The 21,311-nt window shown below is 34.2% G+C and overlaps 1 protein-coding gene across 50 annotated transcripts in view; it reads left to right on the forward strand.

Annotated features, from left to right (window-relative positions):
- The window catches only part of LOC127717259 (uncharacterized), a 55,708-nt gene extending 34,710 nt beyond the window's left edge, over nt 1-20,998 (forward strand). For 19 of the 50 annotated variants that reach the window (XM_052223000.1, XM_052222999.1, XM_052223001.1 and 16 more), the window contains 2 exons: nt 16,833-19,399; nt 19,697-20,998. In XM_052223000.1, coding sequence (XP_052078960.1) covers nt 16,833-19,399; nt 19,697-20,833 — 3,704 coding nt within the window. In that variant the 3' untranslated portion in view covers nt 20,834-20,998. The remainder of the gene's footprint in view (nt 1-16,832; nt 19,400-19,696) is intronic. The other 31 variants (XM_052223023.1, XM_052223028.1, XM_052223026.1 and 28 more) reach the window with 31 other exon arrangements.
- The last annotated feature ends 313 nt before the right edge of the window (nt 20,999-21,311 follow it).

Genomic DNA, 21,311 nt, shown 5'->3' on the forward strand with positions numbered 1-21,311 from the left:
ATAATAACATTCAGTTCAAAATATTCTGACAATAGACAAAGAATAGTTAAAGTGTGTGCCGTTTGTCATAGTTTACAGTTGTACCCCGAAAGCCTTTTTCATGTCTTGACTGTTTCGGTCAAACTGAAACTACTTTAAAACTGTGTTATAGCAGTCTTGGTCAGATTGTAGTATTTAGGGCACTGTCAACATATTTTAGGGGGTGGACTTATCTGATCTTTACCTCATTTTTATGGTTCATTGGTCAATGTTTAGTTTTCCTGGTAAGGTTCATTTCAGATTTCTCAAATACTATTAGTAAAGGCCAAATAAAGATATGTATATGTGTGGTTCCGGTTTCCAAATCGACACTTTTTAAATTGCAAACCTTTATATAACCATGGTAAATATCATATTAATGATTGACTGTATCTTAAATTGAATACATATTTCCAAATTTAATTAATAAACGTAGTAAACTTACAAACACATCAATGTGATGATCACATGATAAAATTGGTGTCTTTACCTTTGTTGACAAACATGTGCTCTTTGGTGGGATAATATATACGAAAGAAATTATATTTGATCATTTATAGACATTAAACGAATTCATCCTAACAAACATCGGAGGCAGAAACTTGTCAATAAAATTTATATAAAGAATACTTACTTTCTGGGAAAAAGAGTAAAATAAGTATTATCAAAAATAAAACACTAAGATATCATAAGTGAATATGAAAAAAAAACAAAAAACCTGACATACTTTTCCTATTTTTATACTACTGTAGTCAGGTGGTTTTTCTGGGTTTTGTAGAACACAAATAAAAACACTTCTCAAGTTTTGGATTCGTTTCTTATTACGACGTGGAAAATAATTGGTAACAAAAAAGACCCTGTAATGAAATATAAAATTATAAACAACGGTTCAAGAATAATAGCATGAGTACAATGAGAACTCAATGAATTTCCAATTAAAATAGATTATACATTAGTTCTGAACCTTTTTCTCTATTTCATTATTCTAACAAAATATGTTAATGTAATCTAATTGAATTAAATAGCTTAATGATTTTACAAACTATTCAATTATGTAATAATGTCTTGAAAATATAATTACATGCAAAACTAGATTCTACATGAAACAAACTAAATGGCTAATGTTAAGCAAAAGCAAAGCAATTAAAATTAAGTATAAGCAAACAAAATAATAAGCATTGATAGCAAAAACATATAAAACCAAACTCAATGCTTACCTCACACTTAGATGCAAAGGTAAAAACAATAGGATCGAATCAAACATGACTCATCAAAACATGGTAACACCTGAATATAAAATAAAGATTATAACTATTGTGCTCCAAAATGCACAATACACAAATACACAGATTGTACATGAAATCCTACTTTTAATTAATATTTACTAGTTTAAAGATAAAAATACTATTCAGATAGTTTATATTAATATTTAATGGTTTTAAATATAACTCATTTAAATTTTAATACTTTTATAGTTTTTAACCATTTAATCAATTTAGCTGTATTAATCGTCAGTCAATCAATCACTCATCTCAAATACACTAGAATTATTAAATAAATGATAATTAAATATATGTTAGTTATCATAACTACCTCAATGAAGAATATGGTGACAAAGTAAACAGTAGCTGAGTATAAAGTCTCCAATGGACATCAGAATATAAATTATTTTGTATATCTCAAAATGTCTACCTTCATGCTGAATACAAATCAAAAGGAATACTTTTTAAAGAACAAAGATTTCCCTCCACAAATATACATGTGATTTAAATTACCAATGAGAATGGACAAAGTGACCAACACTGACCATCAATACAATGAATAGACATTTAAAGGGTTCACATACCAGAACTCAGGTCATCACCTTAATTAGCATATAAAGATAAACAAAACAGAATGCTTCATTCTTTTATTATTGAAATAAGATACTATTCTGTAATTAAGTAAACAGATCCAATAAATATGTTCCAATGGATATTTTATTATCAAAACAGTAATTTCATACAGATCAAAGTACAATCCTAAAAGTTAAATATATATATATACAAACCATTGAAATTTCACCCTTCCACACTACGACAAATTTGTTTAATGATATTGCAATGTCTTCGTCATCTTCGTCATCTGAAGACATTCGGTTTGCAGACGATTATAATACTTGAGTATAAATGAATACCTGTCCCAAGTCAGGAACCTCTGACATTTGTTAGTGATGTAAGTTTTTTTAATTATGCCCCCGCTGTAGCGGAGGTGGCATTGAGTTTTACCCTTGTCTGTATGTCCGTCCATACGTCCCAAAATTGGTTTCCGTTCTACTTTCGTTTGCCTCAACCAAATGTTATGAATCTTATACGCAATGCTTATTATAACAAAACACACATCAAGGTTGAAATAGAGTGGCGTCACTTTTACGTTTCTAGAGTTATGCCCCTTAACAAATGGAAAAATTGCTAATTTTTTGCTTCCATTCTATAACTTAAGTTTGCCTCAATCAAATGTTATGACTCTTGTACACAATGCTTATTACCACAAAACTCAGATCAAGTATGAATTTGGTTTGTGTCACTTTTCATTCTTGAGTCCCTTTATAACGTTATATACAAGCGAGGGCATCATCTGTGTCCCTTGGACACATTCCCAATTTATTTTGGTGAATTTATGTTTCGGAGTTTAGTGTGACGTCCATTTTCGCTGAATTAGTATATATAATTGTTTAAGGGCCAGCTGAAGCCTGCCTCAGGGTGTGGGTTTTTTTCCCCTCTGTTCAAAAACCATTGGTGGCCTTGGGCTGTTTTCTGCTCTTTGGTCGGGTTGTTGTATCTTTTGACACATTCCATGTTTCCATTTTCAATTTTATTCTATGGACCTCTATGAAATTATATCACAAGATTTCATACCACAAAAGGAAGGTTGGGATTGATTTTGGGATTTTTTGTCCCAAATTTTTAGGAATTATGGATAAAAAAGGAGCCAAAAACTAGTGAATGTCTGGTTTCCTGACAATAACTTCAGTAAAAGTCTATGGATCTCTATGAAATTGTACCATAAGGTGTCATACCAAAACAGAAAGGTTGGGATTGATTTGGGGGTAATGGCTCTAACTGTATAGGAATAAGAAGCCAAAAAGAATACTTTTTTAATACTTATCATTTTCAAATTAGACTACGTAAAAGTCTAAAACTAAAGTTAGTTTGATCATGTTAATTTGAACAATAATTGATTTCTTGGGATTCATTGATAAGCTGAATCCCACCGTATATCTAGACTTTTTCATTTACTCATGGGCCTGGTTTTCAAATTGGTCCACAATAAGGTCCAAAGTGTCCAAAATTAAACTTAGTCTGATGTTAACAATTATTGAATTTTTCGGGTTCTTTGATATGCTGAATTTAACAATATATCTAGAATTTTACTCTTGAGCTATTTTCAAATTGTTTCACAATAAAGGAGCACTAGCTGTCAAATTCATGTTCACTTATTTCACTCAAATTCTCATATTTGATTTATAACAATGTAAAACATTTATCCAAACTATAAAAAGTCTAAAATAAACAATTTACAGGGCATGGGGCTTGATAATATGTAGCTTCGTTTCGTGTGTATTTTAGTCTAGACGCCATCTAATTAACTATCGAGTTGACCTCCAAACACTTCCGATGGTCATATAAGCAATATAAACATAAATATAGATATAAATAGATCAAGCGAACTTGTGCAATTGGATTTTTGTAGGTCTGTTTAATTTCATATTATAGATTAAAAATATATATTAATCATCGTTTTTACCTGTATAAGAATGATTTTTGTGGATCGAATCAGTCAATCAAATGATTTACCTTTGTTTCACTTTTAATGTTGACATTCTTTTCCTTTAAATAACTCAACACGCACAATGCATGCATTATCCATCTCTAGCTAAGGGGTTAAATCGAATTTCACATGAATACGGATTCAATGAGGTCGAATTATTCACTTGCAAGTGAATAATTCATCATAAATGTTTCTTAGCTTATTTTGATAAAATTGAACCATACTGGCTACTAAAAGCGAATTATTATTTCACTATTTCACTTTCATTAATGATTGATAAAAAAAATCATATTTTAGATTTTTTATATATCTCGTAGCTTGTGCCCCTTTAAGGTCAAAAGGGTCCAAAACTAAACTTTGTGTGGTTCTTTCATATGCTGAATCTAACTGTTTGTTTAGATTTTTGATTTTAGTACCAGTTTTCAAATAAGTCCATATTAAGGTCCAGAGGGTCCAAAATTAAACTTAGTTATATTCTAACAAAAAATGAATTTTTGTGGTCCTTTGATATGTTGAATCAAAACTTATATAACGATTTTTAAAGGCAGTGCTTTAATGCCTTTCTAGTTGCCGTGTTAATCTTTCTTTCCGCGATATCCAACTTATCTACGTGGGGGGTCATTAGGCTCCAAGTAGATCCGGAAAATGTTGATTCTCTCCTCTTCTTATTGTGATATAAAATGTTTTTTGTTTCATTTCATTTACATTGGGAAATAGAGAAACGATCATTGTGTTTTGTTAGTTTTAAAAACTTTTGATATATTTGTATTTTGCATTATAAGCAGTCAACCGATTGACAAACTAGAATTATTTGAATTCCGTGTGGAAAGAAGTCGGGTTAATTTCGAGTGTTATCTGCAATTTAGATGTTTATAAATCATTTCAGTCGTTGATATAATAATTAAAGGTCGACTGAACATGAATTATATTATACAATTCAAAGCGCATTTCTGTTTATGCACGTGAACCCGTCTAACGTTATTCTTATTTCGCAGTTATATAATGTAGCAAATTATCGTTCCTGAATAGGTGGCGCCGTGGTAGCCGATCCTGTTCTTAAACTTCCGGTTTCTGCACTGTGCAGCTATTACAGTTCAATTGCATTTTTAATTAACGATGCCAAGTACTTGTTATTGTGTACCTGGATGTCATTTAAGAGGAGGACATGCATTTCCAAATGATTTAAAAAGAAGTAAAAGTTGGATCAACGCCATGGCCCATACGCAGATTGGACGAGAACACGATTTCAGAACACGATGAAATCGTGGAGTCCATCTCAATCAGCTGTTGTTTGCAAGGCACATTTTACTGAAAAAGACTACGTGCAGGAAACTATTCATGGTAAAACTCTATTTTCTTTTTAAAATATATAGTTTTATATGTAATCGCCATGCGTATAAACCAAAGTCTGTTTACAACCGCAATTATCGTTTTATAAAAGGGGGTGGTTAATTCAAGACGTCATAATTTTTTGGATTACGATTCAATGTGATCTGTTTGAGATTTGTTGGTGCTTGCTACAATTATAATGATTTCTTACAAGAGGTATATCATACTGAGAATTATTTTAGCAGTAATTATGCTAATGTAGTAATGACAGGAATGCATAAGCTATGCCTCATAGACTTTCTTGAAAAATATCAATGACAATGTTAACAGGAACAAAACAATGACATGCTCTCATCTATATTATAGTTATTTAGGTACAAACAATGTACGTTTGTTGCATAAGTCTCTCATTGTTTGTCCTTTGGATTTACATAACATACATTTTGATGTGCATTGAATCAGGCTAACATAGTTTTATCCAGATTGTAATGAATAAATCTAGTTAATATTTTGCCAGGTAGTACAAAGTATGCATTGCTAATGGAAGTTCATTTAATTATAAAAAATCTAATGTTTTATAACCTTTTTCAGGGTCCAAACCCACCATACAGAGACTTAAGTCTACTGCCATTCCCAGCCTATTTTCCTGGACCAAGCAAGAGACTGAATCGTCTGCAAAAAGAAAAATCAGGGCAGTTTCCTGTGAAAACAAAAGAACTAAACTTGATGAATATTGTAGTAGAAATGTAGAGGAAAGTTTTGATTGTAAAGTTGGTTTTCCTGAAGAAGTCATTCATACTGCAGACAGGATTTATGACTGTCCACCACCAACTGCCGAGCTAATGTTGAGCTTCACAGATGGATTACGCAACACCATCAATGCCTATATTTTCAGCAGAGAATTTTGAAATGAAGACATGTGACACAGCCATGCATTTTTACACCCGTTTAGAGTTGTATACCAAATTTTTATTTGTTAAGACCACACTTGGTCCAGCAGCATATTGTTTGAGATACATATATTTTCAAATTGATAAGGTGTCATTTGAAAATCAGTTTTTTTATGACTTTGATGAAATTGAGGCATTATACAACCAACTTTGAACTGTCTAGATTCTAGATTGAAACTAGTGTTAAGAATATTGTGTAAACATGGATTGTTTTTATGTCTAAACAGTGGCGTGAGGCTATTAACACTTGGCCATTTAGTGGTTTAGTCAGGTATTTTTCGCCATCCAACTTCAAATTAAAGTTTCCTACAACTTGGATTATTATTGACAGCACAGAATATCCCGTGATAAAACCTTAAGCTCCTAGAGCTCAGGCAACCTTTTCATCATATAAAAACAGAAACACTGAATATACTTGTATGTTCGACACCTGCTGGTTTAGTCAACTATGTCTCTAATGCATATGTTGGTTGTACCAGTGACTGTGAAATAGTTGAAAGATGTAGAATAGTTCAATTATGTGATCCAGGTGACAGTGTGATGGCAGACAATGGTTTAAATGTGCAAGATTTGTGTGCTTTCAAAAAAAGAAACAGAATTAGTTCCAAAACTCTTATACGGGATAGAAAAGTCTCCAATTAACACGTGCACATAGAGCTAATTATTGGACTTGGAAAAAACTAACAAAATTCTAATAAATCCTATGAATGAAACTGAAACAAAACTTTCATCTGAAATAACATTTAGTTGTTTTATGTTGTGTAATTTTAGAACTTGTATTGTGCCAAAGGATGCATAAATAAAAGTGACGCAATGAAGTTTGTTCTGATATATATATATTTACAATTACATGCACATGTAAATTGTAATGCATATAAAAATAAGGAGATGTGGTATGATATTCAGTGAGTTTATGGAACCAAAGTGCATAAGAAATGGGTTAAGCAGTTACAGGTGTTACTGTCACCGTACAATCTCCAACAATGAGAAAAACTTGTACCGTGTAAAAAATTTCAGAGATCTTACAACTAAGTTCTGTTGTCTCACCTTGACTTTGGTGAATTGTTTATATCTGTTGATGTAAATATAAAAAAGAAGATGTGGTATTGCTTATGAGACAACTCTCCACAAGAGACCAAATGACACAGAAATTAACAGCTATAGGTCACAGTACGGCCTTCAACAATGAGCAAAGCACATACCGCACAGTGAGCTATAAAAGGCCCCGAAATGACAATGTAAAACAATTCAAACAAGAAAACTAACGGCCTAATTTATGTACAAAAAATGCACGAATAACAAATATGCAACACATAAACAAACGACAACCACTGAATTACAGGCTCCTGACTTGGGACAGGCACATGCATGTACATACACAATGTGGCGGGGTTAAACATGTTAGTGGGATCCCAACCCACCCCCTAACCTGGGACAGTGGTGTAACAGTACAATATAAGAACGACCTATAAAAATCAGTTGAAAGAGGCTTAACTCATCAGATGGATAAATACAAATACAAGTGGACGTGGCCGGGTAGTTGTACATCCAAACAACAAAAAGACATTAAGTACAGATCTGAGAGTACTCGCATTTACTGACAGCTAGTTCAAAGCCACTAACAACTGATAAAAAAATGTTGCATCTAAGTCTAAATTATCAATCCGTAAGCTCCCTTTAGAATTTTCTAAATTTTAGATTTAACATTTCTGAGTTCTGGGGTTTTATTCATTAAAAAAGGGGGGATTTTCCAGTTTTTGAACAACAACTCAAAAATGCTTTAAGCAGTTCGCATGAAACTTTGGTGAATTATTTATAGCTATTGATGTAATCTCCCTATTGATTTTCATAAATTTCATAATTTTGTCATGTGACCTTGACGTCATCAACGTTTTTTCATGATTTACTGCGGTTTAAAATGGAATTAAGAATTAAAATATAAGAAATGACTTATATTTTTTCTGTCTATTCGAAATAACATAAAAAATGTGGTGCACACTTTAAAATAACTCGTTACGCAGGTTATTCAGTGTGCACCACATTTTTGATGTTATTTCTTCATAGACAGAAAAAATATTACAGTCATTCCTTAAATAAATTCAATTCATATAACCGATTTCAAGTTCTTTGACTACATTTATTCAGAAACTATAATGTGTCAAATATTTAATTACAATCCAAATTCAGACCTGTATCAAGCTTGAATATTGTGTCCATTTTGGCCCCAACTGTTCACGGTTGGATCTCTGTGGGTGTATCCAGCTGCACTCAGCGAATCAGTTTATTTCTTAATTAAGAACTCCTTTTTGTCGAGCCTGCGACTTTTGTCGAGCCTGCGACTTTTGTCGCAGAAAGCTCGACATAGGGATAGTGATCCGGCGGCGGCGTTAGCTAATTCTTAAAAGCTTTATATTTTAGAAGGTGGAAGGTCTGGATGCTTCATACTCTGTATATGGATGCCTCATGTTACGAAGTTTCCGTCAGTCACATGTCCAATTTCCTTGACCTCATTTTCATGGTTCAGTGACTACTTGAAAAAAAGTTCAGATTTTTTGTAATGTTAAATTCTCTCTTATTATAAGTAATAGGATAACTATATTTGGTATGTGCGTACCTTGCAAGGTCCTCATGTCCATCAGACTGTTTTCACTTGACCTCGACCTCATTTCATGGATCAGTGAACAAGGTTAAGTTTTGGTGGTCAAGTCCATATCTCAGATACTATAAGCAATAGGTCTAGTATATTTGGTGTATGGAAGGACTGTAAGGTGTACATGTCCAACTGGCAGGTGTCATCTGACCTTGACCTCATTTTCATGGTTCAGTGGTTATAGTTAAGTTTTTGTGTTTTGGTGGTCAAGTCCATATCTCAGATACTATAAGCAATAGGTCTAGTATATTTGGTGTATGGAAGGACTGTAAGGTGTACATGTCCAACTGGCAGGTGTCATCTGACCTTGACCTCATTTTCATGGTTCAGTGGTTATAGTTAAGTTTTTGTGTTTTGGTCTGTTTTTCTTATACTGTATGCAAAAGTTCTACTATATTTGGTGTATGGAATGATTGTAAGGTGTACATGTCTAGCTAGCAGGTGTCATCTGACCTTGACCTCATTTTCATGGTTCAGTGGTTATAGTTAAGTTTTTGTGTTTTGGTCTGTTTTTCTTATACTGTATGCAATAGGTCTACTATATTTGGTGTATGGAATGATTGTAAGGTGTACATGTCTAGCTAGCAGGTGTCATCTGACCTTGACCTCATTTTCATGGTTCAGTGGTCAAAGTTAAGTTTTTGAGTTTTGGTCTTTTTTTTAATACTATATGCAATAGTTCAACTATATTTGGTGTATGGAAATATTTTATGATCTATTTGTCAGTCACACAGGTTTTTTTTTTACCTTGACCTCATTTTCAAGGTTCATTGCTCAGTTTTAAGTTTTTGTGTTTTGGTCTGTTTTTCTTAAACTATATTTGTTGTATGGAAGAATTGTTAGCTGTACATGCCTGCCTAGCATGGTTCATCTGACCTTGACCTCATTTTCTTGGTTCATTGGTCAATGTTAAGTTTACTTGGTTAATGTTAAGTTTATGTGACAGTTGTAATAAAGCTTTATATTTAGGACTATCAACATAATATCAATGATTAGTAAAAAAGGCGAGACATTTCAGCGTGTGCACTCTTGTTTCATTCATAAATTACTTTATACTTGGAAATATAATTTTGCTTGGAGTTATAGTTTCTAAAAAAAGTATTGTCATTGAAAGAGTTGACATGTTGCAATGTACATTTATTCTACATAGTTCTATGGTACCAAATCAAAAGTTTATATAAAAGAAAGAAGTCAAAGGTTTCCCATCATAGTTTAGTTACATACATTTTTTTTTGTACCTGAGGTTGTTGAATATAGATCATTATATAAATAAGGAGATGTGTTATGATTGCCAATGAAACAACTATCATCCATACATTCTACTTACCAGTAACAAACCACATTTGCAAAGTTGAATAAAATACAGTTGATAACATTTACTTATTACTAAAAAGAAAATGCCAAACAATTTTAAACAGTATTTGACTATAAACATAGATAAAAAAAGGTACAAACTGGACATAATGCACTAGTTCATAAACAAGTGAGAACAATCGCCTTCATATAGTGCTCAGAATATGACATACATAAAACTTGTTCAATATCATTAGAGAACTCTAAATCTTAAATACTGAAAGCCACCTCTGATAAGTACAATGTACTATGCAAGATAATGATATAACTGGACTAAAAATACACACAACCTGTAATTAACTGCCTTTACAGCGCTTTCGCGCTTTGATTGATTTTGGGCCCAGTTTTTCTAGTTGGTCCAAATCAGGGTCCAAAATTAAACTTTGTTTGATTTCATCAAAAACTGAATTCTTGTGGTTCTTTGATATGCTGAATCTACCTATGTATTTTGATTTTCAATGTTGGGGCACCATTGTCAAATTGGTCAACGTTGAGGTCTACAAATTCCACAATTAAACTTTGTTTGTTTTCACCAAAAATTGAATTAGTTGGATTCTATGATATGCCAAACATAGTATTAAGATTTTTAATTTTGGGCCCTATTTTCAAAATGTTTCACAATAAGGTCCAAAGGGTCCAAAATTTCATAAAATGTTAAATTCGTGTGGTTCTTTAATATGCTAAATCTAAGCGTATATTTTTGATTTTGGGCTCGGTTTTCAAATTGGTCTACATACAGGTCCAAAGGGTCCAAAATTAAACTTAATTATATTTTGACAAACATTGAAATCTTGTGGTTCTTTGACATGTTTGATATGCTGAATAAAAAGGTGTATTTAGATTTTCCTATTTTGAGCCCAGTTTTCTAGTTTTTCCAAATCGGGGTCCAAAATTAAACTTTGTAAAAAAAAAGAATTGTATTTTTGCAGTTCTTTGATATGCTGAATCTAAAAGATATAAGAAGATGTGGTATGAGTGCCAATGAGACAGCTCTCCATCCAAATCAGAACTTGTAAAAGTAAACCATTATAGGTCAAAGTTCGGCCTTTAACACGGAGTCTTGGCTCACACCAAACAGCAAGCTATAAAGGGCTGTATTTAGCTTTTGGATATTGGACCGTTAAAGGTTAATGTCCAATTTCAAATTTTTAAGTTCTTATTAGACCATATTCATTCTGTGTCAGAAACCTATGTTGTGTCAAATATTTAATCAATCCAAATTCAGAGCTGTATCTTGAAAGCTTAAATGTTGGGTCCATGCTTGCCGCAACTGTGCAGGGTTGGACATCTGCGGTCATATCAAGCTGCGCCTTGCTGAGCTGTTTATATTATTTTGATATATCCAGAACCACACATATATTTTTATTTAGCCTAATATGTCAACTATATTTAGTGTACTGATGTTCGTTTCTTAGATGGTATCAGAATTAGGTCAACTTTATTTGATGTCTGAAATGATTGTAAGGTTTACATGGTTGTCCGTCATTGTTCATATGACCTTGACTTCATTATACAACACACAACAAAGTTGCCTAGTGTATAATGTTTTTGACCGTCTGTCCATCCGTCAGTTCTTCAGTCCTGTTCTTGTCATCGCAACTCCTCTGAACCACACTATATAATTTCATGAAACATGTAGATAATAAGAACATACTATGTAGAAGTGCATATTGACAGGAAATTATCCATTTTTTTGGAGGAGTTATGTTCCTTTGAACTTAGAACTTTGGCTTATACTGCTGCAACAGTTTGTCATCACAACTCCTCTGAAACCGCACAGCAGAATTTCATGAAAATTTGGAGTAAATGAGGACACACAATGTAAATGTGCATATCCACAGGAATTATGATTCAATTTTTAGCTCACCTGGCCCGAAGGGCCGAGTGAGCTTTTCTCATCACTTGGCGTCCGTCGTCCGGCGTCCGTCGTCCGTCGTCCGTCGTCGTCCGGCGTCGTCCGTCGTCGGCGTTAACTTTTTACATTTTGAACTTCTTCTAGAGAACCACTGAATGGAATGAAACCAAACATGGCATGAATGTTCCTTATGAGGTTCTGACCAAGTGTTGTTACTTTGTAGCCTATCCATCATCCAAGATGGCCGCCAGCGGGGGACTTAGTTTAACATAGGACCCTATGGGAAATGCATACAAATGACTTCTTTTAGAGAACCACAGAATGGAATGAAACCAAACATGGCATGAATGTTCCTTATGAGGTGCTGACCAAGTGTTGTTACTTTGTAGCCGATCCATCATCCAAGATGGCCGCCATCGGGGGACTTAATTTAACATAGGACCCTATGGGAAATGCATACAACTGACTTCTTTTAGAGAACCACTGAATGGAATAAAACCAAACATGGCATGAATGTTCCTTATGAGGTGCTGACCATGTGTTGTTACTTTGTAGCCGATCCATCATCCAAGATGGCCGCCATCGGGGAACTTAGTTTATCATTGGACCCTATGGGAAATACATACAAATGTCTTCTTTTAGAGAACCACTGAATGGAATGAAACCAAACATGGCATGAATGTTCCTTATGAGGTGCTGACCAAGTGTTGTTACTTTGTAGCCGATCCATCATCCAAGATGGCCGCCAGCGGGAGACTTAGTTTAACATAGGACCCTATGGGAAATACATAAAAATGTCTTCTTTTAGAGAACCACTGAATGGAATGGAACCAAACATGGCATGAATGTTCCTTATGAGATGCTGACCAAGTGTTGTTACTTTGCAGTCGGTCCATCATCCAAGATGGCCGCCAGCGGGGGACTTAGTTTAACATAGGACCCTATGGGAAATACATACAAATGTCTCCTTTTAGAGAACCACTGAATGGAATGAAACCAAACATGGCATGAATGTTCCTTATGAGGTTCTGACCAAGTGTTGTTACTTTGTAGCCTATCCATCATCCAAGATGGCCGCCATCGGGGGACTAAGTTTAACATAGGACCCTACGGGAAATACATACAAATGTCTTCTTTTAGAGAACCACTGAATGGAATGAAACCAAACATGGCATGAATGTTCCTTATGAGGTGCTGACCAAGTGTTGTTACTTTGCAGTCGGTCCATCATGCAAGATGGCCGACAGCAGGGGACTTAGTTTAACAAAGGACCTATGGGAAATACATACAAATGTCTTCTTTTAGAGAACCACTTAATGGAATGAAACCAAACATGGCATGAATCTTCCTTATGAGATGCTGACCAAGTGTTGTTACTTTGTAGCCGATCCATCATCCAAGATGGCCGCCAGCGGGGGACTTAGTTTTACATAGGACCCTTTGGGAAATACATAAAAATGTCTTCTTTTAGAGAACCAATAAATGGAATGGAACCAAACATGGCATGAATGTTCCTTATGAGATGTTGACCAAGTGTTGTTACTTTGCAGCCGATCCATCATCCAAGATGGCCGACAGCGGGGGACTTAGTTTAACATAGGACCCTATGGGAAATACATACAATTGTCTTCTTTTTGAGAACCACTGAATGGAATTGAACCAAACATGGCATGAATGTTCCTTATGAGTTGCTGACTAAGTGTTGTTACTTTGCAGTCGATCCATCATCCAAGATGGCCGCTAGGGGGAAAAGGGGGGGCTTAGTTTAACATAGGACCCTATGGGAAATACATACAAATGTCTTCTTTTAGAGTACCACTGAATGGAATGAAACCAAACATGGCATGAATGTTCCTTATGAAGTGCTGACCAAGTGTTGCTACTTTGATGCCGATTTACTGTTCAAGATGGCCACCAGGATATTTTATTAAATAACGGGACCAATATTAATCAAAATTTGGCTTCAATCACTATTTGGGTATCTGTTATGATTTTTATCTATCTTTACATGATTTCTAAAACCAAAGTAGAGTCAGGTGAGCGACACAGGCTCTTGAGAGCCTCTAGTTTTTCTAGGAGTTATACCCCTATGAACTTATAATTTTGGCCTATACTGATGTAACAGTTTGTCATCACGACTCCTTTGAAACCGCACAACAGAATTTCATGAAACTTTTAGTAAATGATGACATAATATGTAGATGTGCATATTCACAAGAAATTTTTATCATTTGACTTTTTAAGATCATCACAACTCCTCTGAAACCGCACAGCAGAATTTCATGGAAATTTGGAGTAAATGAGGACACGCAATGTAGATGTGCATTTTAAGTTCTTATTAGACCATATTCATTCTGTGTCAGAAACCTATGTTGTGTCAAATATTTAATCAATCCAAATTCAGAGCTGTATCTTGAAAGCTTAAATGTTGGGTCCATGCTTGCCGCAACTGTGCAGGGTTGGACATCTGCGGTCATATCAAGCTGCGCCTTGCTGAGCTGTTTATATTATTTTGATATATCCAGAACCACACATATATTTTTATTTAGCCTAATATGTCAACTATATTTAGTGTACTGATGTTCGTTTCTTAGATGGTATCAGAATTAGGTCAACTTTATTTGATGTCTGAAATGATTGTAAGGTTTACATGGTTGTCCGTCATTGTTCATATGACCTTGACTTCATTATACACCACACAACAAAGTTGCCTAGTGTATAATGTTTTTGACCGTCTGTCCATCCGTCAGTTCTTCAGTCCTGTTCTTGTCATCGCAACTCCTCTGAACCACACTATATAATTTCATGAAACATGTAGATAATAAGAACATACTATGTAGAAGTGCATATTGACAGGAAATTATCCATTTTTTTGGAGGAGTTATGTTCCTTTGAACTTAGAACTTTGGCTTATACTGCTGCAACAGTTTGTCATCACAACTCCTCTGAAACCGCACAGCAGAATTTCATGAAAATTTGGAGTAAATGAGGACACACAATGTAGATGTGCATATCCACAGGAATTATGATTCAATTTTTAGCTCACCTGGCCCGAAGGGCCGAGTGAGCTTTTCTCATCACTTGGCGTCCGTCGTCCGGCGTCCGTCGTCCGTCGTCCGGCGTCGTCCGTCGTCGTCCGTCGTCGGCGTTAACTTCCTTATGAGGTGCTGACCAAGTGTTGTTACTTTGCAGTCGGTCCATCATGCAAGATGGCCGACAGCAGGGGACTTAGTTTAACAAAGGACCTATGGGAAATACATACAAATGTCTTCTTTTAGAGAACCACTTAATGGAATGAAACCAAACATGGCATGAATCTTCCTTATGAGATGCTGACCAAGTGTTGTTACTTTGTAGCCGATCCATCATCCAAGATGGCCGCCAGCGGGGGACTTAGTTTTACATAGGACCCTTTGGGAAATACATAAAAATGTCTTCTTTTAGAGAACCAATAAATGGAATGGAACCAAACATGGCATGAATGTTCCGTATGAGATGTTGACCAAGTGTTGTTACTTTGCAGCCGATCCATCATCCAAGATGGCCGACAGCGGGGGACTTAGTTTAACATAGGACCCTATGGGAAATACATACAATTGTCTTCTTTTTGAGAACCACTGAATGGAATTGAACCAAACATGGCATGAATGTTCCTTATGAGTTGCTGACTAAGTGTTGTTACTTTGCAGTCGATCCATCATCCAAGATGGCCGCTAGGGGGGAAGGGGGGGCTTAGTTTAACATAGGACCCTATGGGAAATACATACAAATGTCTTCTTTTAGAGTACCACTGAATGGAATGAAACCAAACATGGCATGAATGTTCCTTATGAAGTGCTGACCAAGTGTTGCTACTTTGATGCCGATTTACTGTTCAAGATGGCCACCAGGATATTTTATTAAATAACGGGACCAATATTAATCAAAATTTGGCTTCAATCATTATTTGGGTATCTGTTATGATTTTTATCTATCTTTACATGATTTCTAAAACCAAAGTAGAGTCAGTTGAGCGACACAGGCTCTTGAGAGCCTCTAGTTTTTCTAGGAGTTATACCCCTATGAACTTATAATTTTGGCCTATACTGATGTAACAGTTTGTCATCACGACTCCTTTGAAACCGCACAACAGAATTTCATGAAACTTTTAGTAAATGATGACATAATATGTAGATGTGCATATTCACAAGAAATTTTTATCATTTGACTTTTTAAGATCATCACAACTCCTCTGAAACCGCACAGCAGAATTTCATGGAAATTTGGAGTAAATGAGGACACGCAATGTAGATGTGCATATCCACAGGAATTATGATTCAATTTTTTTTCTAGGAGTTATACCTCTATGAACTTATAATTTTGGCCTATACTGATGTAACAGTTTGTCAACACGACTCCTTTGAAACCGCACAACAGAATTTCATGAAACTTTTAGTAAATGATGACATAATATGTAGATGTGCATATTCACAAGAAATTTTTATCATTTGACTTTTTAAGAGTTTGAGTCTTTAAAATTAGGAATCTGATGAGATTTTGCCCAGTGACAATGTAGGGGCGTGGAGTATGTTCTCACAAAGGTTTTTGATTTTCATAAATCATTGATGATGTTAAGTTAATGTGATACCGGTAGTAAGATGGTAAGACTGTTATCTTTAAGATCTTCAATTTACAATTCAATCTTGGTCAAATTAAGCAGAACAGATTTAATGTTGCTCCGATCAATAAATTCATTATGCATTTACCATCATATGAGGCATTCAGTCACAAGTTAGTAAATACAAAGTTGTATGAATACATGATGAGCTTTAATACTTTATTGTTTTTAAAATTATCTTTGGCAATAATTTACTCCTTGATGTTTCAGTGATAATAAGTAAGTTGTTGGATGAGTGGCAGAAGAATGCTGATAACTTTGTTGAAACCAGAGCTGCGAAATGTGTGTTGAAATGTATCAAGGAAAACAGTTGTCTCACTATTACAGCTAGTTCTGGTGTTGGAAAGACATCCATTTTACATCATGTGGCATTAAAAATGAAAGGCGAAGGGTTTGATATACTACCAGTTACTAATCCAAATGATATTATTCAGTTTTATAATCCAAATCAGAAAACACTGTTTGTTATTGATGACATTTGTGGGACTTATTCCATAAACCAGTCTGACCTTGACAGTTGGGAATCAGTTATGGAACAAATAAAGATGTTGATTGAAAACAAATTTACAAAAATTATTGTGGCGTGTCGATTACAAGTGTACCAGGATGAAAAGTTTGAATCTTTATCAATTTTCAGGACATGTGTATGTAACATGCAGTCAGGAGATTTATGTTTAATACAGAAAGAAAAAACTTCAATAGCAGAATTATATCTGGAAACAAAAGCAACAGAGATTATTCAGTACTGCAATTTATATGATTGCTTTCCACTGCTCTGTAAATTGTACAGTGATAATCCTGAGCTTAATATAACAAATTTCTTCAAGAATCCATTTTTCGTATACGAAACTGAAATTGACAGGCTTTATAAAAAAGGTCATAATACAAAATACTGTGCAATGGCTTTGTGTGTTATGTTTAACAACAACTTGAAGGAGGAATTGTTTACAGAAGAGATAAATGTAGAAACAAGAATGAGAATTGAAAAAACATGTGAGGCGTGCAGACTGGACAGAGGAACATCACGAATTTTCCTACTTGATGAACTAAATTCACTTGAACATACTTTTATTAAGAAAGAAAAAGGTGTATTCAAAACAATACATGATAATTTATTTGACTTTCTTGCATATTATTTTGGACAAAATATGATCCAGTGTTTGATCAAGAATGCACACTCTGTTGTTATTATGCAGAGATTTTTACTAGAAAGAAAAGATGACATGGATCAGTTTATTACTATTGTACCACCTAAATACCATCAGATGTACATGCAGAGAATGATAGATGACTGGTCAATTGGTAGATTAGATTATGTGTTCAAGAATATCAACTTTAAGATACAAGAGTTCAGACACAGATTCCTATGTTATCTCAAAAAATTTGTAATATTATTTCAGAGGCGATTAGCACTGAAAATAAATATAATAAATAGTAAAGAAACTGCACTGATACTATGTTGTTACTATGGGGATATTCCTTTTATTCATTGGTGTATTAACCATGGTGTTTGTGTTAACCTGTGTGACTGTAGAGGTGTGAGTCCTTTACATGTAGGTGCAATTAAAGGTCATAAAGAAACAGTAAAGGTATTACTGGATAACAAGGCAGACATTAATAAGTGTACAGATAATGGAGCATCTCCTTTGTATGCTGCTTGTCGGATGAATCATAAAGAGATAGTAAAGATATTACTGGACAACAATGCAGACATTAATAAGTGTTTGGATAATGGAGCATCTCCTTTGCATATTGCTTGTCAGAATAATCATATAGAGACATTAAAGGTATTACTGGACAACAATGCAGACATTAATAAGTGTTTGGATAATGGAGCATCTCCTCTGCATATTGCTTGTCAGAATAATCATAAAGAGACATTAAGGGTATTACTGGACAACAAGGCAGACATTAATAAGTGTGATGATAATGGAGTATCTCCTTTGCATATTGCTTGTCAGAATAATCATATAGAGACAGTAAAGGTATTACTGAACAACAATGCAGACATTAACAAGTGTAAAGATAATGGAGTATCTCCTTTGTATCTTGCTTGTCAGAATAATCATATAGAGACAGTAAAGGTATTACTGAACAACAATGCAGACATTAACAAGTGTAAAGATAATGGAGTATCTCCTTTGTATCTTGCTTGTCAGAATAATCATATAGAGACAGTAAAGGTATTACTGAACAACAATGCAGACATTAACAAGTGTAACGATAATGGAGTATCTCCTTTGCATATTGCTTGTCAGAATAATCATATAGAGACAGTAAAGGTATTACTGAACAACAATGCAGACATTAACAAGTGTAAAGATAATGGAGTATCTCCTTTGTATCTTGCTTGTCAGAATAATCATATAGAGACAGTAAAGGTATTACTGAACAACAATGCAGACATTAACAAGTGTAACGATAATGGAGTATCTCCTTTGCATATTGCTTGTCAGAATAATCATATAGAGACAGTAAAGGTATTACTGAACAACAATGCAGACATTAACAAGTGTAAAGATAATGGAGTATCTCCTTTGTATCTTGCTTGTCAGAATAATCATATAGAGACAGTAAAGGTATTACTGAACAACAATGCAGACATTAACAAGTGTAACGATAATGGAGTATCTCCTTTGCATATTGCTTGTCAGAATAATCATATAGAGACAGTAAAGGTATTACTGAACAACAATGCAGACATAAACAAGTGTAACGATAATGGAATATCTCCTTTGCATATTGCTTGTCAGAATAATCATATAGAGACAGTAAAGGTATTACTGGACAACAAGGCCGACATTAATAAGTGTAAAGATAATGGAGTATCTCCTTTGTATCCTGCTTGTCAGAATAATTATATAGAGATAGTAAAGGTATTACTGGACAACAAGGCAGAAATTAAAAAGTGTGAAGGTAATGGAGCATCTCCTTTGTATGTTGCTTGTCGGATGAATCATATAGAGACAGTAAAACTATTACTGGATAACAAGGCAGACATTAATAAGTGTTTGGATAATGGAGCATCTCCTTTGCATATTGCTTGTCAGAATAATCATATAGAGACATTAAAGGTATTACTGGACAACAATGCAGACATTAATAAGTGTGATGATAATGGAGTATCTCCTTTGCATATTGCTTGTCAGAATAATCATATAGAGACAGTAAAGGTATTACTGAACAACAATGCAGACATTAACAAGTGTAAAGATAATGGAGTATCTCCTTTGTATCTTGCTTGTCAGAATAATCATATAGAGACAGTAAAGGTATTACTGAACAACAATGCAGACATTAACAAGTGTAAAGATAATGGAGTATCTCCTTTGTATCTTGCTTGTCAGAATAATCATATAGAGACAGTAAAGGTATTACTGAACAACAATGCAGACATTAACAAGTGTAAAGATAATGGAGTATCTCCTTTGTATCTTGCTTGTCAGAATAATCATATAGAGACAGTAAAGGTATTACTGAACAACAATGCAGACATTAACAAGTGTAACGATAATGGAGTATCTCCTTTGCATATTGCTTGTCAGAATAATCATATAGAGACAGTAAAGGTATTACTGAACAACAATGCAGACATTAACAAGTGTAAAGATAATGGAGTATCTCCTTTGTATCTTGCTTGTCAGAATAATCATATAGAGACAGTAAAGGTATTACTGAACAACAATGCAGACATTAACAAGTGTAACGATGATGGAGTATCTCCTTTGCATATTGCTTGTCAGAATAATCATATAGAGACAGTAAAGGTATTACTGGACAACAAGGCCGACATTAATAAGTGTAAAGATAATGGAGTATCTCCTTTGCATATTGCTTGTCAGAATAATTATATAGAGATAGTAAAGGTATTACTGGACAACAAGGCAGAAATTAAAAAGTGTGAAGGTAATGGAGCATCTCCTTTGTATGTTGCTTGTCGGATGAATCATATAGAGACAGTAAAACTATTACTGGATAACAAGGCAGACATTAATAAGTGTTTGGATAATGGAGCATCTCCTTTGCATATTGCTTGTCTTAATAATCATATAGAGATAGTAAAGGTATTACTGGACAACAAGGCAAACATTAATAAATGTACAAATAATGGTATCTCACCCAAACAAATTGCCAGGGAAAACAGATACAATGGCATACTTGCTGTCATTAAAGAGTATTCCAGAGAGGAGATTATATATCAAAGAAAATAAAAGGAATATCAATTATGAATTGTGAATTGGCAAAGAAAGATTTCAGAAAGGAAATTTTGTTAAAGATGAAATTGTAATGATTACTTGGTGTTTTCTTTATGTAAAATATTTATTTTAATTTGTTATTTTTTGGTCCCATCAGTTATATTAAACTAATGAATCTGATTTTTTGGGTTTTTTAATAAAGTGAAATTTACTAATGTATTTAATTTGAAAATATTTTTGAAATGATGTAATTTTTGTACTTTTTATGCCCCCGCCGTAGTGGAGGGGGCATTAATTTTTACCCTTGTCAGTCCGTTCGTACGTGCCTAAATTGGTTTCCGTTCTCTAACTTTAGTTTTCCTCAACTAAATGTTTTGACACTTACACGCAATGCTTACAACCACAAAACACAGATCGAGTTTGAATTTTGGTGGCCGAACTTTTACCTTTTAGAGTTATGCTACTTTACAAATGAAAAATTGCTGAATTTTTC

Source organism: Mytilus californianus, unplaced genomic scaffold (genome assembly GCF_021869535.1).
Source record: "Mytilus californianus isolate M0D057914Y unplaced genomic scaffold, xbMytCali1.0.p SCAF_94, whole genome shotgun sequence".
NCBI lineage: Eukaryota > Metazoa > Mollusca > Bivalvia > Mytilida > Mytilidae > Mytilus > Mytilus californianus.